This window comes from Thalassophryne amazonica, chromosome 13 (genome assembly GCF_902500255.1).
Source record: "Thalassophryne amazonica chromosome 13, fThaAma1.1, whole genome shotgun sequence".
Classification (NCBI taxonomy): Eukaryota; Metazoa; Chordata; class Actinopteri; order Batrachoidiformes; family Batrachoididae; genus Thalassophryne; species Thalassophryne amazonica.
Genome location: NC_047115.1, coordinates 21,375,957 through 21,403,039, shown reverse-complemented (window position 1 = coordinate 21,403,039; position 27,083 = coordinate 21,375,957). Strand labels below are relative to the sequence as shown.

General features: G+C 39.9%; 2 protein-coding genes across 3 annotated transcripts in view; one reads left to right on the top strand and one right to left on the bottom strand.

Annotated features, from left to right (window-relative positions):
• The window catches only part of abcg5 (ATP-binding cassette, sub-family G (WHITE), member 5), a 42,863-nt gene that overhangs the window by 13,128 nt on the left and 2,652 nt on the right, over nt 1–27,083 (bottom strand). The window contains exons 2-9 of one of the 2 annotated variants that reach the window (XM_034184854.1): nt 13,876–14,032; nt 13,470–13,615; nt 10,115–10,236; nt 9,836–9,972; nt 7,652–7,750; nt 4,691–4,823; nt 432–571; nt 210–339 (exon numbers count right to left, since the gene is read on the bottom strand). In XM_034184854.1, coding sequence (XP_034040745.1) covers nt 210–339; nt 432–571; nt 4,691–4,823; nt 7,652–7,750; nt 9,836–9,972; nt 10,115–10,236; nt 13,470–13,615; nt 13,876–13,914 — 946 coding nt within the window. In that variant the 5' untranslated portion in view covers nt 13,915–14,032. Of the gene's footprint in view, nt 1–209; nt 340–431; nt 572–4,690; nt 4,824–7,651; nt 7,751–9,835; nt 9,973–10,114; nt 10,257–13,469; nt 13,842–13,875; nt 14,033–27,083 lie in introns of those variants that run through there. The other variant, XM_034184855.1, reaches the window with a different exon arrangement.
• Nucleotides 14,164–27,083, top strand: part of abcg8 (ATP-binding cassette, sub-family G (WHITE), member 8) — a 29,753-nt gene continuing 16,833 nt past the window's right edge. The window contains 7 exon segments of the mRNA XM_034185467.1: nt 14,164–14,208; nt 17,173–17,274; nt 19,862–20,009; nt 22,165–22,258; nt 22,260–22,398; nt 22,499–22,631; nt 24,970–25,239. Coding sequence (XP_034041358.1) covers nt 14,164–14,208; nt 17,173–17,274; nt 19,862–20,009; nt 22,165–22,258; nt 22,260–22,398; nt 22,499–22,631; nt 24,970–25,239 — 931 coding nt within the window.

The following is a 27,083-nucleotide window of genomic DNA, read 5'->3' as shown; positions in this document are numbered from 1 at the left end:
ATTGGCTCCTCTGAATTTTTTCATGGAGTGTAGGATTATTATTAGGTTTTTTTTTTGTTTTTGTTTTTTAAATTCTTCTGTGGTGCAATAGATAACAGTTTCTCCAGTTGCATCCACAGATGTCTATAACACCTTCAGGGTTGTCGTGCGTGTCTCAGTGAGCCACATGTGGTGGTAATATAAGGGTATAAGTTCAGTGTTGAGAGTACCGTAAATGTCAAAGGGATTGCAGTATTCTGGGCACTCATATCCACACTGGCTGAAGAAGTCCACCATCTCCTCCGGCTGTCCACAGAACACCAGCTCACCACGACTCATGATTGCGATTCTGCTGAACACCTGGTGGACACACAGTGAATAACACCAACAGAAATGACCAACCAGTGGTACTAGAACAGAGTTCAAATATCCGTCTGTGAACATAAACCCACCCTGAAAAGCTCAGAGCGCGGTTGGTGGATGGTTACTATGACGATGCGGTTGCGCCGGGCCAGCTCTGCAAGCAACACCATGATCTGGTTGGCAGTCATACTGTCCAGCCCAGTGGTGGGTTCGTCCAGTAGGATCACCCCTGAAATGACATCATCACAGTGACATCACCTCTCTAACCTCTGACAAACTGAAGCGTTCCATACAAAAGAAAGAAGCAGACTTTTTTCTGTTTATGCTGAAAAGTTTCAAAATGTTTAATATACTTTTATGAAGTGTCCTCAGTAGAGCCAAGTTAACTTCAGATAAGCAAGTTCTCTCTCTTTTTGGTTAATTACTCTAATTAGGGCAATTAAAAGATTGCCTCTTTGCATTATGAAGGCAGAGTGGAATTAGTAGATGGTTTAATTGTGAGATTAATACATTTCCTGGTTGACTGGAGAGGCAGCGAATAGGAACTCTTCATTACTCTGCCACTGTGTGTGCCAGCGTTGGACAGTCTAATCCTGAATGAGGACTGAGACCTTTCAGCCTCCCTGGGGGCCTGCAGACATGATAATCTACACCTGGACTGAGCACCGCACGTGTACGACAGAAAGGAGGGTTTTATTCCTCCGTGGTGTCTTTTTTTTTTTTTTGTAACTCTTCTCCATCATCACTTAAATTCCTTCATGCTCTTCCAGGGTGAACTTCAAAAACTTAGATGAGAAACGGGTCTGGTGAACTTTCTCTTGTCTCAGGATGATGCAGATTTGCTTTTTGTTGGGTGCTTTGTACTGCGTATCTATACATTACAGACATAAAGACATGGATGACCTCTAATTTCCTGCTTTTAAACTCAGATAAAACTGAAGTTATTGTACTTGGCCCCACAAATCTTAGAAACATGGTGTCTAACCAGATCCTTACTCTGGATGGCATTACCCTGACCTCTAGTAATACTGTGAGAAATCTTGGAGTCATTTTTGATCAGGATATGTCATTCAAAGCGCATATTAAACAAATATGTAGGACTGCTTTTTTGCATTTACGCAATATCTCTAAAATCAGAAAGGTCTTGTCTCAGAGTGATGCTGAAAAACTAATTCATGCATTTATTTCCTCTAGGCTGGACTATTGTAATTCATTATTATCAGGTTGTCCTAAAAGTTCCCTAAAAAGCCTTCAGTTAATTCAAAATGCTGCAGCTAGAGTACTGACGGGGACTAGAAGGAGAGAGCATATCTCACCCATATTGGCCTCTCTTCATTGGCTTCCTGTTAATTCTAGAATAGAATTTAAAATTCTTCTTCTTACTTATAAGGTTTTGAATAATCAGGTCCCATCTTATCTTAGGGACCTCGTAGTACCATATCACCCCAATAGAGCGCTTCGCTCTCAGACTGCAGGCTTACTTGTAGTTCCTAGGGTTTGTAAGAGTAGAATGGGAGGCAGAGCCTTCAGCTTTCAGGCTCCTCTCCTGTGGAACCAGCTCCCAATTCAGATCAGGGAGACAGACACCCTCTCTACTTTTAAGATTAGGCTTAAAACTTTCCTTTTTGCTAAAGCTTATAGTTAGGGCTGGATCAGGTGACCCTGAACCATCCCTTAGTTATGCTGCTATAGACGTAGACTGCTGGGGGGTTCCCATGATGCACTGTTTCTTTCTCTTTTTGCTCTGTATGCACCACTCTGCATTTAATCATTAGTGATCGATCTCTGCTCCCCTCCACAGCATGTCTTTTTCCTGGTTCTCTCCCTCAGCCCCAACCAGTCCCAGCAGAAGACTGCCCCTCCCTGAGCCTGGTTCTGCTGGAGGTTTCTTCCTGTTAAAAGGGAGTTTTTCCTTCCCACTGTAGCCAAGTGCTTGCTCACAGGGGGTCGTTTTGACCGTTGGGGTTTTACATCATTATTGTATGGCCTTGCCTTACAATATAAAGCGCCTTGGGGCAACTGTTTGTTGTGATTTGGCGCTATATAAAAAAAATTGATTGATTGATTGATTCAATAATTCAGTGCAGTTGGAGCCAAAATGGCGCCATGTTCTGAGTTGATGCCACTCTCTATCTAGGTACACTACGTTGACTTTTGGTCAGCTGTAAAGGATTAGTCAGTTTTCACTACATTTTACACAATATATGACGAGGTTTTAGCCAAACTCAAGTTGTTGTTGTTCTGACCTGTTGGGGTTTTACATAATTATTGTATGGCCTTGCCTTACAATATAAAGCGCCTTGGGGCAACTGTTTGTTGTGATTTGGCGCTATATAAAAAAATTGATTGATTGATTGATTAAAGAAAAAAAAAATTTGCATGCAACAAAGTTAAAGCCAGTGGTTAAACCCTTGAAGTAAGTCCTCCATAGGCCATGAGGCCCATTGGTACTGGTCTCCAAATTCTGTAGCACAGAGCAGATGAGAGTCGAGGATTCCCCTTGGACGAGACGTCAGTCTGAGGCAGGTTACTTCCCCAAGGCTGGTCCCCATTTACAGCTGGGTGAACCGAGACTTGTAGCACGAGCAGGATTTAAACGCAGGTCTGCATATTGGCAGGCCAGCCCCACATCCACGCAGCTACCTGCTTTGCTAATTCATTTATTGAAGTGTTAATTTATTTAAATGGGTCACAGTGTGAAAAATACAAACTGTAAATCCTGTGAGATACAGATGAAGATATATATAAAGTAAATAACTGCACCATAATATGCATCAATGTTGTTTTGCTGACAGCATATATGATAGTTTGAGTAATGTTTGTTTATTCCTGGGGGGGTACCAAATTTGGCAAGTGGATGAAGGTTGATGCCAGAATTACCTTTTTAAAGGGTGTTTTTTTTTTAATCAAAGGTCAAAATTTATGTGTGTGTTTTTTATATACATATGTATACATTTTAACTTTTTGGGGTGGGCGTTTATAAGCTTTTGCCTCTGCCTATACCCTTTTGGGCACATTGTTGGATAGTTTTCTTTGTGAGTTTACTTTGTTATTTTGGGTCTGTGTGTGCCGAATAAATTCATTCAGACTTATTGCACCACCCCCAGCGTGCATATTGAAATGCGTTCCAAATGCCCAAAGTCACATTTACCAAAGGTCAATCACTTGGGGTCAAACACTAAGCTGTTATAGGGTTTTTTTGTTTGTTTGTTTCACTTTGATTTGCACCATACTTAGCACACATATGGCGGTAGGTTGCAAAATTGTCCAGGGGAAATGAAATGTAACAAAGGTTAATCACTGGGGTCAAAGGTAAAAAAAAAAAAAAGATGTCAGTTTTACACAGACCTTCACATTTATTTATTTTTCACATCGTCTGTTTATGTTTGTTGAATTTAGTTGAGATCACCAAATAATAAAGTCATAATTGTGAAAAACAAACATTATGCCCTATTTTCAGGAACTTTTATGCTTACTGAACCCAGTTTTTTACCAGTATTTTTTGATCTATTGACAATTTAAAGTTGAAAGACAGCCATTTTTATATATGGGTGATTCTTAGACTACGGGCACTTATGTCCTTTGATCATATTGTATGAAAAACAGAAAAAAGGGGAAATTTCACACTTTATAGTTATCTTTACAATGAAAGTGTTAAGAAATTTGTTCTAGTAGTCTATGATGACTTTTTCACCTTTTTTCAGCATCATTATATGCACATATTGCTGTTTTGTGCTTGTCCCACACCCAGACTTTTGATCTTCAATGATAAAAATGAATGGTAAAGAAATGTTTTTTCTAATGTTTTAAAATATCTCTGAATAAAATATCAGTAAAATAATCAAAACATAATTGGGGTATTCAATGTCATACAACTGTTGTGATTTTTTTAAACAAAATGTAGTTGTCCCACACTATTGCCGTAATTTCCACCACAACACTGTAATGTCCCTTTAAACAGTTTGTATGAAAGATTGTTTGGGTAGTTCCTGTGGAGATAAACAGTGACATCAGAGCACATGTATAACGCCAAATCACAACAAACAGCTGCCCCAAGGCGCTTTATATTGTAAGGCAATGGTATGGTGGAAATTACATTTACAAGGCCAATTGTGCCCGTAGTTAAAGAATTACCCATATGAAACTGCAAATAATAGAAAAATTAACCTATAATTTGATCAAACACATTGAAAATCAGGTAAGAATTTTTAAAAATGGCATTTCATGAGAGAAGTTGCATTTTCTCCATTATTTGCCATTGTTTATCACACAGACAAGTTGCTTGCAATGTGACTGCTAATGCCCATTAACCAATTTAGTGAATGTGGAAGGTCAGAGTTTTGCTCACTGGGGTCTTGAAGAAGCTGGCTGGCAATGGACACCCTTCTCCTCTCACCCCCAGAGATCCCTGGGAAAACACGCCCTCCGATGACGCAGTGGGCCACGTGAGTCAGACTCAGCTCCGCCATCACTGCCGACACCTACACATATCACCATTTGAAACTGTCCTGACGTTATTTAGGAAAGTGCATTCTTATAGAAAAGGACTGCATGAGTTTAGTTTTCTTTAATCTATGTTTTTGAACAAACAAATTCATTAACATCTCAATTTAGAGCTAAAGTGTGCAGGGTTTAGTGTCATCTACTGGTGATGTTGCAGATTGCATTTCCTGCTTTTATTTTCCCATCACATTTTTTTTTTTTTTTGCTTCTTCTGTGATGAGGATTCATGCTCCCTTGTCTTCTCTCAAGATAGGCAACATTATGATCCTCCATTTCACAAAATCAAGGGTTCACAAACTTGTGAACCTGTACTAGCAAGCAGTAGACAATGTGTATGGGAGCAGCCACTGAACTCCCTCTCTTTTTTACTTCATTCGTCCAACCATGCTGCAAAATGCAAAAATCAAAGTAAGAGTGTCCCTTTTGGGCTACTGTATCAACATGGCAGTGCAACATGGTGGCCTCCATAAGGGGCCCTGCCCCATGTAGATGTGCAGTGCTTATTCTAAGCTTATGAAAACATGAATTCATTGTTGCAGGTAATTAATTATCCATTATAGATCCTTGTCATTTGATTGGTGGATTGTATGTCATGTGATATGGATCATTTTACCATTTCCCTTTGTACCATTTGCCTTTGTGTTCCATTGATCGTGTAATTTTGGTTTCATTTAGCATGCAATTTTAATTCTATACATTTTGGGCTATTGCATGCCAAGACCACAGTGCACGCGCACAATGGTGCTTCGCTTAAAACAAACATGGCATGGTTTTTTTTGCATGGCATCAGGTACAGACTACATCTCCAGGATTGTTCTACAACTACAACCCCTGGCAAAAAGTATGGAGTCACCGGCCTCGGAGGATGTTCATTCAGTTGTTTAATTTTGTAGAAAAAAAGCAGATCACAGACATGACACAAAACTAAAGTCATTTCAAATGGCAACTTTCTGGCTTTAAGAAACACTATAAGAAATCAAGAAAAAAAGATTGTGGCAGTCAGTAACGGTTACTTTTTTAGACCAAGCAGAGGAAAAAAATATGGAATCACTCAATTCTGAGGAAAAAATTATGGAATCACCCTGTAAATTTTCATCCCCAAAACTAACACCTGCATCATATCAGATCTGCTCGTTAGTCTGCATCTAAAAAGGAGTGAACACACCTTGGAGAGCTGTTGCACCAAGTGGACTGACATGAATCATGGCTCCAACACGAGAGATGTCAATTGAAACAAAGGAGAGGATTATCAAACTCTAAAAAGAGAGTAAATCATCACGCAATGTTGCAAAAGATGTTGATTGTTCACAGTCAGCTGTGTCTAAACTCTGGACCAAATACAAACAACATGGGAAGGTTGTTAAAGGCAAACATACTGGTAGACCAAGGAAGACATCAAAGCGTCAAGACAGAAAACTTAAAGCAATATGTCTCAAAAATCGAAAAATGTACAACAAAACAAATGAGGAACGAATGGGAGGAAACTGGAGTCAACGTCTGTGACCGAACTGTAAGAAACCGCCTAAAGGAAATGGGATTTACATACAGAAAAGCTAAACGAAAGGCATCATTAACACCTAAACAGAAAAAAGCAAGGTTACAATGGGTTAAGGAAAAGCAATTGTGGACTGTGGATGACTGGATGAAAGTCATATTCAGTGATGAATCTCGAATCTGCATTGGGCAAGGTGATGATGCTGGAACTTTTGTTTGGTGCCTTTCCAATGAGATTTATAAAGATGACTGCCTGAAGAGAACATGTAAATTTCCACAGTCATTGATGATATGGGGCTGCATGTCAGGTGAAGGCACTGGGGAGATGGCTGTCATTACATCATCAATAAATGCACAAGTTTACGTTGATATTTTGGACAATTGAAAGGATGTTTGGGGATGATGAAATCATTTTTCAAGATGATAATGCATCTTACCATAGAGCAAAAACTGCAAAAACATTCCTTGCAAAAAGACACATAGGGTCAATGTCATGGCATAGGGTCAATGTCCATGAGCAGATCTGATTTGATGCAGGTGTTAATTTGGGGGATGAAAATTTACAGGGTGATTCCATAATTTTTTCCTCTGCTTGGTCTAAAAAAGTAACCGTTACTGACTGCCACAATCTTTTTTTCTTTATTTCTTATAGTGTTTCTTAAAGCCAGAAAGTTGCCATTTGAAATGACTTTAGTTTTGTGTCATGTCTGTGATCTGCTTTTTTTCTACAAAATTAAACAACTGAATGAACATCCTCTGAGGCCGGTGATTCCATAATTTTTGCCAGGGGTTGTATTTGACTGTTTTTGCAAGTTGACTGGCAACAATTTTGGACTGCATTGGACTCCTACTTTGACTGTTTGGAACCTCTTGACATCAAAGGACCAGTGACACACACCAAAATATAAGTCCCTTATCACTTGTTTATAAATTAATGAAGCGCTTTGAGGCAACTCTGTTGTGATTTGGCGCTATATAAATGAAAATAAACTGAAATTGAAATTAATAAAATATCAAATGACAAGGGATCTATTTTAGGCGTTATATAAAACAAATAATGAATGTTTTTTCATTTGTGCAATGCCTCGTTGAATGGAACATTCCGTCTTTCACCTCATGAAATATTGTTACCATTGCATTCATAAACATTCATTATTTGTATATTAATGAACAGATGGTCATGAATGCTGTAGTCCATTTGTGTAAATAAATGTATCTTGTCTGTTTTTGGTCTTTTTCATATATATGTACATATATTCATTTAAAATTAAATAATGGTGTAGACAAATGAGAGGATGCGTTCAAGCTTCACCTTCTTCTTGATGGCTACAGCTGAGAGTTTGCGCAGGGCCAGCTGGGCGGTGTAGGTCAACGTCTCCTCCACCGTCAGGTGACTCAGCAGGTTGTCGCTCTGAAAGAGAGGAAAGTGCTTCGCTCAGTGCTTCCTTGTCAGCTCAGTTATCTCTGTAAAGTCAATGCCCGAGGCTCGGGGAGATCTAAGGGGTCAATGTCAGCGGGTGGAATGTGACTTTATGCACTTCATTTATCTCTGTATTTTAAATAAACTGACTCACTGTGCTCCTTTGTTATAACTTGATATAAAACTAAATCAAGAAATAAGTTTATATGCTTAAAATTACATTTTTCAATCTTACAGTTGAAACAAATACAACACAAGGTAAATTAAACAAAAATATAACGGATTGTATGAGCACTTATCCCCTTTAACAGCTAATCCTTTCCTTTACATCCTGTTGGCTTTTTGGAGTCACATAATTTAATGACAGTTAGCTGCCTTTGTTTAAGGAGATTCATTTAATTGGAAAATAAATATTTCTGTACTTGGACAGTTGGAGATAGGATGAGTAAGTATTGTGCAAAAGACATGCATTATGAAGACAACACCCCAAACAGCAGCACAGTCCAGGTGATAGGTGCAACAAACTTCCCATGTCACTAAATATCCCTTCTACCTCAATTACAGTAAATCTGCTACAGTAAGTCTGCTAAAAGCAGGTTATCCATAAAAACTGAGTATGAAGGAAACTAGTGAGGGAAGCCACCAAGAAAAGCAATGGGGAATCTGACGGCGTTACAAGCTTCAGGTTTAGGAGACAGTAAATTGGATAGTTTTGGGCTGTTCCTTCACCAGTCACACCATTGTAGAGCAACACAGAAGACTCTATTTAAAACAACAAAAAATAAGAATAATTTAAAGTAAAATCTAGGCCCACATGCCTAGTAGCCTAACGTAATATCTCCTCTCATTACTTTCACTGGTAGTTACCTAATTTGGGTTTTATTTATCCAGAATAATAAGATTTGTTCACAAATAGCCATAAAATACTGTATGTGCACTAAGTCATGTATCGTGCACAGACAGACAACCTTAAAAATGTCCCCCTTATGATGTCACAAAGCTATTCTGATCACAAACTGTCAGTATAGTTCTTGGACGTGCACACTTATTCTTTGGGGTAAGTGTGCACTTGACGCCTGCTCCAATTAACACGGGGCGTCTCCCAGTCCCACGTCTCCTCTCGTTTGAATGACTTTAATATCAGGTGCTCCTATCAGCTCCTCATCTGCAGCTTAGCCGAGGAAGTTAATGACGAGGCTTAGAAAGCAAAAGGGAGCGCGTGCTATCAGCCAGAGGACTGAGATGATTTAAACGGAAACGAGGCCACTTTTAAGACCGTGTTTTTAATTCAAGCTTTGGATCCACTTGAGCACCTCTCAATGAGAGATTAAGTGTATGAGGAGGCTATCAGGGGGTCTTAAGTTAATTTTAGACAGAGTGCACAGCAGCCTTTTCTACTGTTTTTCAGCCTGGTTAGCGTTTAATAACGTTCCAGCCAATCGCCATTCAGGTCAAAGGTTAACTTGGTGTCGGCTGGTGTGCGATAGGAACGAGCAAAGTCAATCAAGTGTCATCAAGAATTTATCACCGTGAAGGTTGTTACAGTCAGTGTTGGAAACACATAAATTCAACTTTGAAGTTGATTTTTTTTTTTTTTTAGGAGTTTATTGAGGGCTTTGAGGATGTGAGTGAAATAATGGCATTTCATTTATGTATGTATATGAACTACAGTTGGTGTCAGAAAGCCAGCGACAGCTCAAGTTTTAATTTTAGAATTAATCTTTCAGACCACAAAATTTCCTCAGATTCTCTTTGCAACTTGCAAGACTACAAAACACGCCTCACCACTACACACTCAGCTCAGCAGCTGTCAGTCAGAGGACACACTCCTAATTATGCAAACTTTAATGGGTTAAAATCTCAAACTAAGAAGTCAGAAAAAAAAAAAAATTCACCCCCTGTACAGTTGTCATGGAGGCAGAAACTGTTTACACACTGGGTTGTGTGCCAGGCTGTAAACATATTTAGTTCTGCTCCAGAGTTGGACATTTTAATTTCGACTTGGATGAAGATCTGCAGAATCCGAGTATTTCCGTGTATGTGTGTACATACATCATGGCTGTGAGTGAGTGTTACCTGCAGCACGTAGGAGAAGCAGTCCTGATACTCTTCTCTCTTTAGTTTTCTGCCATTAATAAAGACCTCTCCCAAAAGGGCACCAGAATTTTTAATCCTCCCAGATATGGCATCCAACAGTGTGGTTTTCCCAGAGCCTTTGTAATGCACAGCACGGAGACAGGAACTGTAAGAATATTTTGGACTGACCAACAGATTCACCATGCTGGGCTGCAATCCTTCAGAACCATTCCACACCACTTTATGAATTTGATAGTTTGTGCTAAATTTAGTGCCAACCTGAATTTCCCAGCATGCCCATGATTTGCCCGCTGTCCACATGGAAGGAAATGTCGTTGAAGATCTGACGGGTCCATCGCTGTCTGTATGACCGCAAGTTCCACCAGGGACCAACATGCTCACTGAAAAACACATGCACACACTGAAATTTAATACTCCTAAAATGATACCTAACACAAACTTTACCCAGAAATGATGTAATTTCTGTGATCTTTTTGCCTAAGGTCACAACAACAGGTCCAATATAGATCTGCATTTTGATTTGGCACGGTTTAATATAATTTAACATAATTATTTTCATGAAGGAGGTTATACGAGGTCTATTAGAAAAGTATCCGACCTTATTATTTTTTTCAAAAACCATATGGATTTGAATCACGTGTGATTACATCAGACACGCTTGAACCCTCGTGGGCATGCAAGAGTTTTTTCACGCCTGTCGGTTACATCATTCGCCTGTGGGCAGTCTTTGAGTGAGGAGTGGCCCACCCTCTCGTCGATTTTTCATTGTTAGGAATGGCTCAGAGACTGCTGCTTTGTTTGATCAAATTTTTTTCAAAACTGTAAGGCACAACTGAGTGGACACCATTCGATAAATTCAGCTGGTTTTCGGTAAAAATTTTAACGGCTGATGAGAGATTTTGGTCTGGTAGTGTCGCCGTAAGGACGGCCCACGGTGCCTGACGGCGATCTGCGCTTCAAGGCGGCAGCGTCTCGCCGTTTCAAGTTGAAAACTTCCACATTTCAGGTTCTGTTGACCCAGGAAGTCGTCAGAGAACTTTCAGAAGAAGTCGGCATGAGGAGTTTATTCGGACATTCCATTGTTAACAGACATTTTGTAATGAAAGAACGTGCGGGCAGAGTCGCATGTCGGGTCGGACCCGACCGCGGGGGGTCGCGACAGGAAGAACACCTCCGTTGGAAACCTTAACGGGCAAGTTGGAACATGCCCAAGCTGTTAAACAATTTCTCAGTTACTCACTTGTTGAAAGCCATCAAAAGCCGCCTGAATTTTACAAATGGTTTTCAACACGGAGGTGTTTTTCCTGTCGCGGCGCACACAGATTTGCCGAGTCGTCACGGAAACGACTCTGCGAATTTGCGCGCACATCTTTCATTAACAAAATGTCCTTAAACAGTGGAATGTCCGCATAAAGTCCTCAAGCCGGCCTCTTCTGAATCTTCTCTGTTCTCTCACGACGTCCTGGGTGAATTAAGCCTTAAATTAGGATGTTTTCAGGTCGAAACAGGCCGACAACGGTGCCTGGAAGCGCTGCAGGACGTCCCGCTCTGTGGGAAGTCCTTACACCGACAAAAACACCCCATAATCTCTCATCAGCCATTAAACTTTTCACTGAAAACCAGCTTAATTTCTCGAATAGTGTCCACTCGGATATTCCTCACAGGTCCAGAAAAAATTTTGATAAAGCAACTCGTTTCACACGCCGTCTCGAGCAGCGTGTGAAACAAAGGAATTCAGCCGAGAGGGCGGGACCACATGTCACTCAAGGTCTGCCCACAGGGAAATGACGTCACCGACACGCGTGAAAAAACTTACGCATGCGCACGAGGGTTCAAGCATGATTGGCGTAATCGCACGTCATTCAAATCCATATAGTTAAAAAAAATAATAAAAGGGTCAGTTTATTATCTAATAGACCTCGTATTTTCACTTGTCTATTAGCTGGTTTGTTGATTACAAGATTATTTAAGGACGGTACGTCCGGAAAGTATTCACAGCTCTTCACTTTTCCCACTTTTTATGTTACAGCCTTATTCCAAAATGGATGAAATTCATTTTTTCATCAAAATTCTACACACAGTACCCCATAATAACCATGTGAAAAAAATTATATTTTTTTGCCATAAAAAAAAAAAAAAACTAAGAAAGCACAAGTACATAAGTATTCACAGTCCACCAATCAGGCCTGTATGGTAGAACAGAACAGACAGAAGCCACTCCTTAGTAAAAGACACATGGCAGCCCACCTGGAGATTACCAAAAGGTACCTGGACTCATAGACATGAGAAACAAAATTCTCTGGTCTGATGAGACAAAGATTGAATTCTTTGGTGTGAATGCCAGATGTCATGTTTGGAGGAAACCAGCCACCATCCTTACAGTGAAGTGTGGTGGCAGCATCATGCTGTGGGGATGTTATTCTGCAGCAGGAACTGGATGACTAGTCAGGATTGAGGGAAAGATGAATGCAGCAATGTACAGAGACATCCTGGATGAAAACCTGCTCCGGAGCGCTCTTGACCTCAGACTGGGTGACAGTTCATCTTTCAGCAGAACAATGACCCTTAAGCATGCATCTAACATATCAAAGGAGTGGCTTCAGGACAACTCTGTGAATGTCCTTGAGTAGCCCAGCCAGAGCCCAGACCTGAATCCAACTGCACATCTCTGGAGAGATCTGAAAATGTCTGTGCACCAACGCTCCCCATTCAACCTGAAGGAGCCTGAGTGGTGCTGCAAACAGGAATGGGCAAAACTGCCCAAAGAGGTGCACCAAGCTTGTGGCATCATATTCAAGAAGACACGAGGCTGTAATTGCTATTAAAGGTGCATCAACAAAGTAAAGGGTGTGAATACTTATGTACATGTGGTTTCTTAGTTTTTATTTTTAATAAATTTGCAAAAAAAAAAAAACTTTTTTCACATTGTCATTATGGTGTATTGTGTGTAGAATTTTGAGGGGAAAAATGAATTTACTCCATTTTGGAATAAGACTGTGATATAAAATGTGGAAAAAGAAAAGCGCTGTGAATACTTTCCGGTCATACGGTAACATTCATTATTCTGTAAAGACGTCAGCATCACCTCAGCTCTGTCTAGTGACTTCAAGGTTAGATTGATTAATCATACAAGAATGTGGTAAGTATGTGAGTGTATATACACACACACACACACACACATATATATATATATATATATATAGTCAGATGTATGTATGTATGAGTCTGGCAGCCTGTCCAGGGTTTATCCCGCCTTTCGCCAAGTGACTGCTGGGATAGGTTCCAGCTCTGTGTGACCCTAAATTGACATAAGCAAGTTAAGATAATGGATGGATGGATGGATGTAGTTGGGTATGTATGTATGTATGTATGTATGTATGTCCGCCTATGCTTGGCCTATTGCTAAGCAACAGTAACCACACACACAAACACAGTCTGACATCCTTTTACGCTTCTTTCTTGCAACTGTACGGTTAAAGACAAAGTAATCACAAATGTCTACAAGATCTCTCACCCAGGCATCACATTACATTGCAGAAACCACAGAACTATCATCTACATACCTGGACGGTTAGACGCAAAGCAATCTCAAACGTCCATGAAATGAATTTACCTGACTGTGTAAGAGATCTGTTTGACACTGAGGCAACAGGAAGGCCCTTGCTGCTCCTCTTTACTGTCCCTCCATACATCCCTCTTCGCCTCTGACACAAGCCTGTGGGACTCTCTAACTTTGGTCTGGCCCTCTGGTCTCACCTCCTGCAACGGGTAGATTCCATCCATGTCTGCAGACATTCTGTTTCTCCAAACACTAGTTTAAAGAAACCCGTCTCAGATCAGGTTGTTCATGTTCACACCACCCATATAGCACGTGTGCGCCACTGAAAGGCGTGGTCTTACAGTCCCTCGCGGTTCCGTGCACAGCCGCATCTGTTCGGAACCATAAATGTACAGTGACAGATGTTATCTCAGAGAACTTTGATCTGGAGTTTGAAGAAAAAAACAAACGTTAAGCTCACCTGATCCTTCACATGTTGTGCTTCAACCCAGACCACCATGACTAACGGCACAGAGCTTGCGTGACATGTGCTTGCAGGCTCGGGTTATGACAGAAGAGGCCCATGAGCAAAGACCAGAAGAGTTCTTCAGCTGGACTGGAGAGGAACTATCCAACAGCTAGGAGAGACGGACAGCGGGAAAACAAGAGCACAGAAACTACAGGAACCTGCAGACAAACAGACCAGACGAGGAAAGAGCGGGCATTGACCTCTTGAACCAGAAAACATCAACCAGAAACTTTCCTTACCATGGAGACAGAGCTAGACCCTGGACTCTACCATGGTGCTCTACAGGTTAGTCTTTGACAATACCAAGATACAAACCTCTTGCACGATGTGAACACAGCTGTCGTTTTGACGTTTCTGTGCTTACATGTTTTAATTTAAATATCTCCAGGAGTAAATGGCGTTTATGATGATGCCTCACATTCACCCCTTCATAAACCTATACCAGAGTGCTGCCATGCAAAGTGCACCACTGCACACCAGGAGCCAGTCTTTTCTGATTTAGGAATTGAACCAATGACCCTCTGGTTACAAGCCTGCTTCTTTAATTAATCATTAGTCTTGATTAAATAAATAATAATAATTGACCTGTTTGAGGTCAGTAGAGATGAAATGCTTCTGTTAATTTTTTGTTTTTCGTCATTAATACAACCGTATTAATTTGAAATTCTTAACTTTTCCAAAGTTACAAAAAAGTTACAATTTTGTGTTTTCTTTTTTAAAAGCAATCAACTTTTTCAGAGGAATAAAAACCTGATTACTTCATAGATATGCAGGTGCATAGTTCCATAAAGACAACAAACAAACTCAGTATTTATGATTGGTATTTAATTTTTAAAAGCTTTTGTTTTTGCAGAATCTTTGCTTCATGATTTTTTAATGTAATGCCCAAGAATTTTGTAAATTAATCGCATGGTATATGTGAAACCCAAAATTGAATTCAAAAGCCGCTTAAAAGCACAGTTTTATTTGAAAATATAAATGAACATTGCATAAATTTGAAAATGTAAATTTCAACTGAAACACACTAATGAAATCAAATATAAAACCACTGGCAGGTCATTTGTTATCCTGTTTCATATCAAAATAACAATATTCATGTCCATGACTAAATGTACTAAAACAAATACATTACAATTGTACACATACCACAATTTGATATGTGTACAATTGTGATGTATTTGTTTTAGTATATTTAGGTTTTGTTGTGATTTGGCACTTTATAAGCCGATTAAATTGAATTGAAATTGAACATTTTATTGAGTCTTAAATAAATATGAATTTGGTCACTGGATCCTTAAACTTTGTACATAATAAACTCTACATGGTGAATCCTTGATCTCTGGATATAAATAGGAATAAACAAAATCTGTAGTTTTTGACAAAAGCATTTCCTTTCAGACATTGGCATGAATGTGTTTCCATATATCTGAGCTGAGCTTACAGCTGCTGTGCTTCACTTCAGGATGTAATTTGAAAATAAAATACAGCACGTTTCATTTTGGGAGGAAAAAAAAAACGTTTTAGTCGATTGTAGTTTCTTGTCTGTATTACATTTGGAAAGAGGTGTCATTTTATTTAAAGCGGCGATTCATTTTGAAGTTATTAATTCCGACCGGACTCTGTCTCAGCCGCGCAGCGTTTCGAGTTGTGTGAACGGAACGGAGGACGATTCTCGTTTCTTGACAGCAACAAGACAAGAGTCCAAGTTAGTGACTTTAATCTACACAAAAGTGCCTGACGATATTTTAATGGCTTTGCGAGGGGTTAAGAAGCGGCTTGCCGTTTCTGAAGAGCAGTGAACCAAAGAGCTACTGGATCGAAGCATTGCTTCAATGGTTCGTGGTTTCAAAGTGGAGCCGCGCTGCAGAAATAGTTTATTACAGACCAAACCCTGAATATCCGACTTTATTTGTACGTCCGTATGACTCTGAAACTCGGAAAAATCCGTATAATCTACGGACTATAGGTTGACATGAAAAAGCTGTGTTCACCGCTGGGACACGTTCGGCTATTCGAGATTATTCAAGATTTATTTTTTTTTTTTTTTTACCGATGACGAACGATGCGTAAAAAAAACATTGATTGATGCAGCTGCATCGGTCCAAACCGGTCTGGATCCGGGGCTGATCCTGTAGAACTTTGTACCGAAAATGTCCATTCAAAAGTTCGGCGTCTTTCTTCCTTTTGTTTTGTTGTGCATTGCATAGCCTGTACTTTTCTCGATCCTCGTGTCGTTTTCTGTGTGAACTCAGCTATCAGCAGGAAGCAGCAGCATAAGATCGCCCCCGACTGACGCTTTCAAAATAAAAGGCAACGAGCAACAGTCATAAAAGGCTTAAAAAAACCCGCAGCGTTAAGGGGAGGAACAAAATTGTCGGCGATAATGACCTCAATAATTAACGCAACGTTAGCGCGTTAACGTTGCCCAGTCCTAATATATATATATATATATATATATATATATATGCACACTAATTACTTACACTCAACAAAAATATAAACGCAGCACTTTTGGTTTTGCTCCCATTTTGTATGAGATGAACTCAAAGATCTAAAACTTTTTCCACATACAATATCACCATTTCCCTCAAATATTGTTCACAAACCAGTCTAAATCTGTGATAGTGAGCACTTCTGCACCTTTCAGAGTGGCCTTTTATTGTGGGCAGTCTAAGGCACACCTGTGCACTAATCATGGTGTCTAATCAGCATCTTGATATGGCACACCTGTGAGGTGGGATGGATTATCTCAACAAAGGAGAAGTGCTCACTATCACAGATTTAGACTGGTTTGTGAACAATATTTGAGGGAAATGGTGATATTGTGTATGTGGAAAAAGTTTTAGATCTTTGAGTTCATCTCATACAAAATGGGAGCAAAACCAAAAGTGTTGCGTTTATATTTTTGTTGAGTGTATATAACCCAGTTGTTACATGCAGATGTGATGTTAAATATACAGATTGAATAAGAGGTCAGATATTTGATTTTACCTCTTTCCCCACCTCAGAGATAGATTATTAGGAAGATATAGGAAGATATTGGCAAAGTGTCTGCAAATGTCAAATTTAAACATTCTTTACATGCACAATTAAAGAGTTTGAATTGACTCATTAAAATTTTTTTGAAAAAGTCAGTGTTGCTGCACCAAAATAAATGGGGTGAAACGGCATCATTTTTTCTTTTTATCACAGTCGGTGATTTACGTAGCAACGTGAGTTGTATGAAATTATCTGCTTGTCTTTAACCAGCATCAAGACATGGAGCTGTTTTCACCTGAGGAAGACAGTAGTCTGTACTTCACCTACAGCAGCGGCCGCAACGAGCTGGAGGTCAACAACCTGCACTACGAGGTTCACTGCAGCACACCAACGCCTCAGCATGCCTCACCCGTTTTTAGCTTTCCAAAACATAATCGCACCACTGCTTATTAATTCAGCGTGATACTAATTCATAAAAAAAAGTCTGAAAAAGAGCACATATTATAAAGCTAACTGATTCCTTTAAAAATTAAGCAAATTTAAAGCTACAGTATGTAGGATTTAACAAACCGATGCATTTTTATATCTACATAAAAATATCTACATAGGAGTGTCCGATAAGTTGATACAGTCGCCCCAAATGGGCATACGGCCAGACAACTGAAGAAAAAAAAGAGGAATCAGTGGTTGCACCCCTATACACTGCCTACGGTTCGCTAGAGCAGGCTAATAAGCTTGAAAATCCTTGTTTTTGTAAAATGTAGGCTCGTACATACTGCTTTTCTCAACAGAAGGCAAGGGAAAAAGAATCTGAAAATGTGAAGGGAAACAAAACCACAACTGGCAATGGCATAATGCAGTCTACAACCTTACCACTAGATGACACCAAATCCTACACATTGTAGCTTTAAATTGTGAAAACGTTGCTGAATTTGTTGCTTCAAAATAAAGCGATTTAAAGAAAGTGCAGTGTGACTTTGTTCCAGGTTTTTTCAGGATGTTCTTTGTTTCAGCCGGCATTCAATGACGCCTCACATAATGCAGCCAGCGGCATAATGCAATATCAAATCAATTTTATTTATATAGTGCAAAATCACAACAAACAGTTGCCCCAAGGCGCTTTATATTGTAAGGCAAAAGCCATACAACAACTACAGAAAAACCACAACGGTCAAAACGACCCCCTGTGAGCAAGCACTTGGCGACAGTGGGAAGGAAAAACTCCCTTTTAACAGGAAGAAACCTCCAGCAGAACCAGGCTCAGGGAGGGGCAGTCTTCTGCTGGGACTGGTTGGGGCTGAGGCAGAGAATCAGGAAAAAGGCTTGCTGTGGAAGAGAACAGAGATCAATCACTAATGATTAAATGCAGTGGTGCATACAGAGCGAAAAGAGAAATGACTCAGTGCATCATGGGAACCCCCCAACAGTCTAAGTCTATAGCAGCATAACTAAGGGATGGTTCAGGGTCACCTGATCCAGCCCTAACTATAAGCTTTAGCAAAAAGGAAAGTTTTAAGCCTAATCTTAAAAGTAGAGAGGGTGTCTGTCTCCCTGATCTGAATTGGGAGCTGGTTCCACAGGAGAGGAGCCTGAAAGCTGAAGGCTCTGCCTCCCATTCTACTCTTACAAACCCTAGGAACTACAAGTAAGCCTGCAGTCTGAGAGCAAAGCGCTCTATTGGGGTGATATGGTACTATGAGGTCCCTAAGATAAGATGGGACCTGATTATTCAAAACCTTATAAGTAAGAAGAAGAATTTTAAATTCTGTTCTAGAATTAACAGGAAGCCAATGAAGAGAGGCCAATATGGGTGAGATATGCTCTCTCCTTCTAGTCCCCGTCAGTACTCTAGCTGCAGCATTTTGAATTAACTGAAGGCTTTTCAGGGAACTTTTAGGACAACCTGATAATAATGAATTACAATAGTCCAGCCTAGAGGAAATAAATGCATGAATTAGTTTTTCAGCATCACTCTGAGACAAGACCTTTCTAATTTTAGAGATATTGCACAAATGCAAAAAAGCAGTCCTACATATTTGCTTAATATGTGCATTGAAGGACATATCCTGATCAAAAATGACTCCAAGATTTCTCACAGTATTACTAGAGGTCAGGGTAATGCCATCCAGAGTAAGGATCTGGTTAGACACCATGTTTCTAAGATTTGTGGGGCCAAGTATAATAACTTCAGTTTTATCTGAATTTAAAAGCAGGAAATTAGAGGTCATCCATGTCTTTATGTCTGTAAGACAATCCTGCAGTTTAACTAATTGGTGTGTGTCCTCTGGCTTCATGGATAGATAAAGCTGGGTATCATCCGTAACAATGAAAATTTAAGCAATGCTTTCTAATAATACTGCCTAAGGGAAGCATGTATAAAGTGAATAAAATTGGTCCTAGCACAGAACCTTGTGGAACTCCATAATTAACCTTAGTCTGTGAAGAAGATTCCCCATTTACATGAACAAATTGTAATCTATTAGATAAATATGATTCAAACCACTGCAGCGCAGTGCCTTTAATACCTATGGCATGCTCTAATCTCTGTAATAAAATTTTATGGTCAACAGTATCAAAAGCAGCACTGAGGTCTAACAGAACAAGCAGAGATGAGTCCACTGTCTGAGGCCATAAGAAGATCATTTGTAACCTTCACTAATGCTGTTTCTGTACTATGATGAATTCTAAAACCTGACTGAAACTCTTCAAATAGACCATTCCTCTGCAGATGATCAGTTAGCTGTTTTACAACTACCCTTTCAAGAATCTTTGAGAGAAAATATGCACCCTCACCACTAGATGACACTAAAGCCTACACACTGGTGCCTTAAAAGGGAATTCTGTCAAAATAACATTATTTTCAGAGTGACAGTCATAGGACTATTAATTATTTTAGCTTTTTTTTTTTTAAATTGCACATTAAACATCACTGCCAAATGCTTGTGTGCGTATTCCCAAGGTGGACACGGCAGCTCAGATCCCTTGGTATGAGAAGCTATCAGAGCTTAGGTTGCCATGGGAAATCAAAGGAAACAAGCAGAAAGCCATCAACAACCTCAGCCTCCGTGTGCACAGCGGACAGATGCTGGCCGTCATCGGCAGCTCAGGTGATGCACACAAATATTCAGTATCCTTCTAATCATAGGAAGAAATATAGCAACCTCATTGACTGGTGTCACTGGTCATCCTGCACATCTTTCTTCAAATTCAAATAGATTTTTTTGTAATGGATTTGAGGGTAACCAAGGCAACTAACAGGATTTAGACTCAGAATGCTTGAATTGAACAGTACAAACTCATAAGGCAATTTTGGAGGCCAATTATGGCTAGAAATTATGTTCCGTAGTGGCAGAATTTTCAATTTTGAATGTAAAAATGTAACATAAAAATCATATGACTTATAAACAAAAATGCCTCACAGAGCTTTATGAGGTCATAGTGTCATTTGAGAAACATTTGTTTGTGTGATTGTTCCCCTACGCCTTTCAGGTCCTTGTCATGATTTTCATGGAGGTCAAGTGCAGAATTACTCTTAAGGGCCTCTTTTTAGCAAAGGTCAAGGTCATTAAGGTCAAAAATGAGAATTTAGATTTTTCAACTCAGACATCCAACAAGTACACGTATACAGGTGGGGTGTGAAATTACTCAAGTAAAATCAATTTAGCCAAAAGTCAGTTATTGAGGTCAAGGTAACTGGGGTCAAAGGTCAAAATGTTACTTTTTCAGTCCAAATTGCAACATATTTGGAACACATATGTACAGTGGCTTGCAAAAGTATTCAGCCCCTTGGTATTTCACACATTTGAATTTTGTTTATGCCATTTTAAATTAAAAAAACTAAACCAGGCTTCTCAATATAAAAATTTCTAAAATGATCTTCCTTAAACTCAAAACTGAAAGTAAATCTCTACAACCTGATAGAAATTAATTAAAAATTTAAAAGCCAAGATGATGGGTTGCATAAGTAATCAGCCCCTTTGGTATAATACCTGTAAATAATCAGTTTTATTGCCAGTTTTCTTCAGACAAGTCAGGGGATGGATACATGAACATTTACAAGTCAGTGAATATGTCTTGAACTTTATTTCCATCAGTTTTGAAGAAATACAAACAGTGTGGCACTCTATGGGGTGGTAAATCTGTGTGGTGTAGACAGTTCTCAAAAACTGAGTGACTGTGCAAGAAGGAGAAGAGTGAGGAAAGCCACCAAGACACCCAGACAACCCAGAAGAACTTATAGGCTTCTGTGGCTGTGATTGGAGAAATTGTGCACAGTGCAAGTTTTGGATTTTATATCCCCAGTTATACAGCTTCATGATGAAGTTCATGATTTTTCTTAAAAAGAATACCTGAAAGTTCACCTACAATTTGCCAGAAGGTGCATCTGAGATGCAAGCCTAGATCTGTTGTTTTAGTGAAAGAAGACCCTCCTCTATACCACTTCATCATGAAGCTATATAACTGGAGATACAAAACGCAGAATTTGCACTGTGCACAATTTCTTCAATCACAGCCACAAAAGCCTAAAACTCTGGGTTGTCTGGGTGTCTTGGTGGCTTTCCTCACTCTTCTTCTTGCACAGTCACTCCGTTTTTGAGAACTGTCTATTCCACACAGATTTACCATAGAGCGCCAAAGGGCTGATATTTTTAATTAATTTATATCAAGTTGTAGAGATTTGTTTTCAGTTTGAGTCTAAGGAAGATAATTTTAGAATTTTTTTTAATGAGAACCCTGATTTACCTTTTGTATTTGAAATGCCATAAACAAATTAAAATGCATGAAATACCAAAGGGCTGAATACTTTTGCAAGCCACTGTAGGTGGGCTCTGGAATTGTCCAGCAATGTCAAATTTGCTGAAGCTCAGTTAGTGGGGTCCTGGTCTTGTTTGACTCCTCCCACTTCCCTTTGCTGATTTCCACCAAATTTAATATGTCCTTGAAGGTTGACCCAGAAATTGGCCTTAAAGAATTCATTTTCACAGACAACAAGGTCAAGTAAACTGATTTGGACCAAATGTGGCATACTTATGTTGATTCCAGAATTGCCCTGGCAATGTCAGCCAGAGGTCAATTATTTAGGTGAAGGTGGAGGTCACTGGGGTCAAATATCAGCTATCCCTTGTTGTCTTAATGGCCACTGGTGCTGCGACCTTGCAAGAAAAATCTGAAAAATTGTGTTGTGAGGTGATGACGCACTTCTTTTCTCTTCTTAAATGTTTGATTTGCGTTGTACAAGCAATCATGCGATTCTTTCCTCAGGCTGCGGGAAAACGTCTTTGCTGGACATAATAACGTGTCGGGACGAGGGAGGTACGATGACGTCTGGCCAGATTCTGATTAATGGGACACCGAACACAGCTGGTGAGGAAGAGCATCGCACACGTCCGCCAAGACGACCGGCTTCTTCCTCACCTCACCGTCCGGGAGACGCTCGTCTTTGTAGCCAAACTCAGGCTGTTGACCCACTTCACCAAGGCTCAGAGAGACAAGAGGGTAAACGCCAACCGTGTCCAGTCCAGTGTTTTACAGTGTGTGTACTATTGTACTCAGACCTCACACACACACGACCAAACAGTGTCCGGTCTGTGTGCAGGTGGACGATGTCATCGCGGAGCTCCGGCTCAGACAGTGTGCTCACACCAGGGTGGGAAATGAATATGTGAGGGGTGTTTCCGGAGGGGAGAGGAGGAGAGTCAGCATCGCTGTGCAACTGCTATGGAACCCTGGTGAGACATAAATAAAACAAAAAAACAAACAGATTAAACTTTTTATTTATGCTCATGTATCCATCACGATCTTCTTATGCATCAGTAGTCATGTGACCTCAGTTCCCAAAAATTGCGTCTTAGCCTGCAGAAAAGCTCAGCTGATTGACTGCCACCTGGTGGCTTCCAGTTTTGCTCAGGTATACAACCCCTGGCAAAAATTATGGAATCACCGGCCTCGGATGATGTTCATTCAGTTGTTTAATTTTGTAGAAAAAAAGCAGATCACAGACATGACACAAAACTAAAGTCATTTCAAATGGCAACTTTCTGGCTTTAAGAAACACTATAAGAAATCAGGAAAAAAAAAATTGTGGCAGTCAGTAACGGTTACTTTTTTAGACCAAGCAGAGGGAAAAAAAATATGGACTCACTCAATTCTGAGGAAAAAATTATGGAATCATGAAAAACAAAAGAACGCTCCAACACATCACTAGTATTTTGTTGCACCACCTCTGGCTTTTATAACAGCTTGCAGTCTCTGAGGCATAGACTTAATGAGTGACAAACAGTACTCTTCATCAATCTGGCTCCAACTTTCTCTGATTGCTGTTGCCAGATCAGCTTTGCAGGTTGGAGCCTTGTCATGGACCATTTTCTTCAACTTCCACCAAAGATTTTCAATTGGATTAAGATCCGGACTATTTGCAGGCTATGACATTGACCCTATGTGTCTTTTTGCAAGGAATGTTTTCAAAGTTTTTGCTCTATGGCAAGATGCATTATCATCTTGAAAAATGATTTCATCATCCCCAAACATCCTTTCAATTGATGGGATAAGAAAAGTGTCCAAAATATCAACGTAAACTTGTGCATTTATTGATGATGTAATGACAGCCATCTCCCCAGTGCCTTTACCTGACATGCAGCCCCATATCATCAATGACTGTGGAAATTTACATGTTCTCTTCAGGCAGTCATCTTTATAAATCTCATTGGAACGGCACCAAACAAAAGTTCCAGCATCATCACCTTGCCCAATGCAGATTCGAGATTCATCACTGAATATGACTTTCATACAGTCATCCACAGTCCACGATTGCTTTTCCTTAGCCCATTGTAACCTTGTTTTTTTCTGTTTAGGTGTTAATGGTGGCTTTCGTTTAGCTTTTCTGTATGTAAATCCCATTTCCTTTAGGCGGTTTCTTACAGTTCGGTCACAGACATTGACTCCAGTTTCCTCCCATTCGTTCCTCATTTGTTTTGTTGTGCATTTTCGGTTTTTGAGACATATTGTTTTAAGTTTTCTGTCTTGACGCTTTGTATGTTTGCCTTTAACAACCTTCCCATGTTGTTTGTATTTAGTCCAGAGTTTAGACACAGCTGACTGTGAACAACCAACATCTTTTGCAACATTGCGTGATGATTTACCCTCTTTTAAGAATTTGATAATCCTCTCCTTTGTTTCAATTTACATCTCTCATGTTGGAGCCATGATTCATGTCAGTCCACTTGGTGCAACAGCTCTCCAAGGTGTGATCACTCCTTTTTAGATGCAGACTAACGAGCAGATCTGATTTGATGCAGGTGTTAGTTTTGGGGATGAAAATTTACAGGGTGATTCCATAATTTTTTCCTCAGAATTGAGTGAGTCCATATTTTTTTCCCTCTGCTTGGTCTAAAAACGTAACCGTTACTGACTGCCACAATTTTTTTTTCCTGATTTCTTTTTAACACCCCTTAGACATGTCTGCCACCTGCTGGACTGTTAAAGGGTGTGGGGCGCATCATGCACTTTGTCCACCTGTGCCCGACTGGCACCTTCACATCACTGTCAGCTAACAAGTTAAACTAGCAACCATGAGAAGGAACGTGATGCCCACTACAACCCCTGGCAAAAATTATGGAATCACCGGCCTCGGAGGATGTTCATTCAGTTGTTTAATTTTGTAGAAAAAAAGCAGATCACAGACATGACACAAAACTAAAGTCATTTCAAATGGCAACTTTCTGGCTTTAAGAAACACAGTAATTGCTTTTTAGATTGATCTGGTACAACAAAGTTCACCAGATGCAAATGAGTTTGCCCTCATATGTTCTTTTAACTTGGTGATTTATAAGATGATACCGTTCATTGTTTTTGAGTTACTGCTTAGACAAGCGACAGATTAACCCACTCACCTATGTTCAGTGTTACCAGCGCAGGGACAGAAGAACCTCTTCAGACTTCTGGGTGCTCATTTAAATCCTGTTTGGATCCAGTACCAATAACACCAGTTCTCATCTTATATTTAAGGTTGAATAAACAGGAGCGTAGTTTTGTGGATTGCTTAACTTGTGCCATGCGTATTACATTCAGGTATTCTGATCCTGGACGAGCCCACGTCAGGTTTGGACAGCTTCACAGCCCACAACCTGGTGATCACACTGTCCCGCCTGGCACGGGGAAACCGTCTGGTCCTGCTGTCAGTCCATCAGCCTCGGTCTGATGTCTTCAAACTGTTTGACCTCGTGGTCCTGCTCTCCTCTGGTTCGGCCGTGTACTGCGGCGCTGCTTGCGCCATGGTGCCTTATTTCACTGCTCTGGGATACCCGTGCCCACGATACTGCAACCCCTCAGACTTTTACGGTAGGTGTGTTTGAGTCACAAAGAAAGTTACGCTGAGTAAAAAAGAAAACAAGGACAATGAAAAGTCAGAGATAAACTGACTTTCATACAAAGACATTAAAATAATTTGAAATGAAGTTACACCTGTCACAGGTGGGCACGGGGAGGGTCCACTGGTCCTAACCTCTTTATATTATTTAATGGTGTATATTACAACCCCAAACTGATTTTAAAGTTTACGCTAATCCTGAACCCTAACCCTAACCAGGACTAGTGGACCCTAGGTTCCCAGTTCCCAGTGGGCACAGTCCAACTAATCAACTAACAGTTAATCAGTGAAGCTAACTTTTTTTTGCGGATTAGCTTTTCAGCTAACATTAGTGGACCAATTAACCTACACTAAATTTCAAAGTTCAAAGTTCTTTATTAATCGTCTCCTTTCGGAGAAATTTAGTTTGGTGCACAGACAATAAAAACAGGACCAGCCTTTACACAGTAAAAGCCATAAAAATAAATATCACCAACAATAAAATAACATAAATAACCAAAAATAACCTTAAAAATCACTGTAATCAACCCACTATATACTACTAAAACCACACAGCCATTTACCACTCGCCATTCAACTGAAAAATGTGGAAAATGTATCCTATGACATAAGTACAATTTAAGCTTGTTCATTAATAAGCTATACTCTGAGGAGACAATGGAACAAATGAGTGTTTGTACCGGTTACATTTGCACAAAGGAACACGATATCTCTTTCCCTAGTTTAACACGGTATACTCTAAGTGCAGAACATGTGAGCTGTCCATTAAGATGTTTTTTGCTTCTGTAATGGTTGCTCTGTCAGAGAGTTCTTGAAAACTGGAAGGAGTGTGGCCCATGATCTTATCTGCAGACTTCATACAGGCATGGATCTGTGCTTTCAATTTGGCTGGAAGGTTCCCAGACCAGCCGGTGATACCATAGCGAAAAATTGACTCAATCGTAGTTCTGTTAACTTTAGCTCAGCTACCATTGTATTGTGTAACTGTATAAAATTGTTGCAAACCATAAAATCATCACAAATCCAAAAAGTGAGACACATCAGCCGAATGCAGTAAGCCTCGCGTTGAGGGGCGGGAGCAGGAGTAAACCGAAGTAAACACATAATTAGATTATTAAAATGATTCTCATTGCCTATTTTATTCCTTAGCATTTGTTTGTTTAATACTTTCTGTACTATGACAAAACAAGTGCATGTTTAATGTGAACTACGTACTGTTGAATTTAATTATTTACATACATCTTGACCATCATCTGATCTTGACATGTTAAACCTTTTTGGGAACATCCGTCTTTACACTTTAACATACTAAAATTTCAGCTCTTTAGGTCTGTTTTCAGGGTTTTAGACCTAAAAACCAAACCAAAGCTGAATTGGTAGCTTCAGCTAAATGTTTTAGCAGTTAACTTCTCAGGTTGTGTATTAGCAGCTATCGAAGCTAACATTTAGGTTAGCTGTGCCACCACTGCTATTCGTTATATAGCTAATTTTAATGCACTTTGGCAGTTTTACTGCAGTTTATCACATAGCAACCAATGCAAATAAATGCCGCAGCATATACATTTTTTTTTTTGCCAGCTTGCACTCGGCCGACACGGACGCACTTTTCTCTTCTCCCTCCCTCCTTATCTTTCCTGCTTCTGTGGTGTGTTGTCTGTGAGGCTGCAGCTTTGCTCTTCTGGAAAACGACAAAAATTGATCTGTTAAAGTGGTCTCTGAATGCAATTGACACTATATTTTCTACAAGACATTCGGGGGCGGAGGACCCGACCTGTCCTCCCGGGACGCATGTGATGGGTTATGTGATGGACTCGTG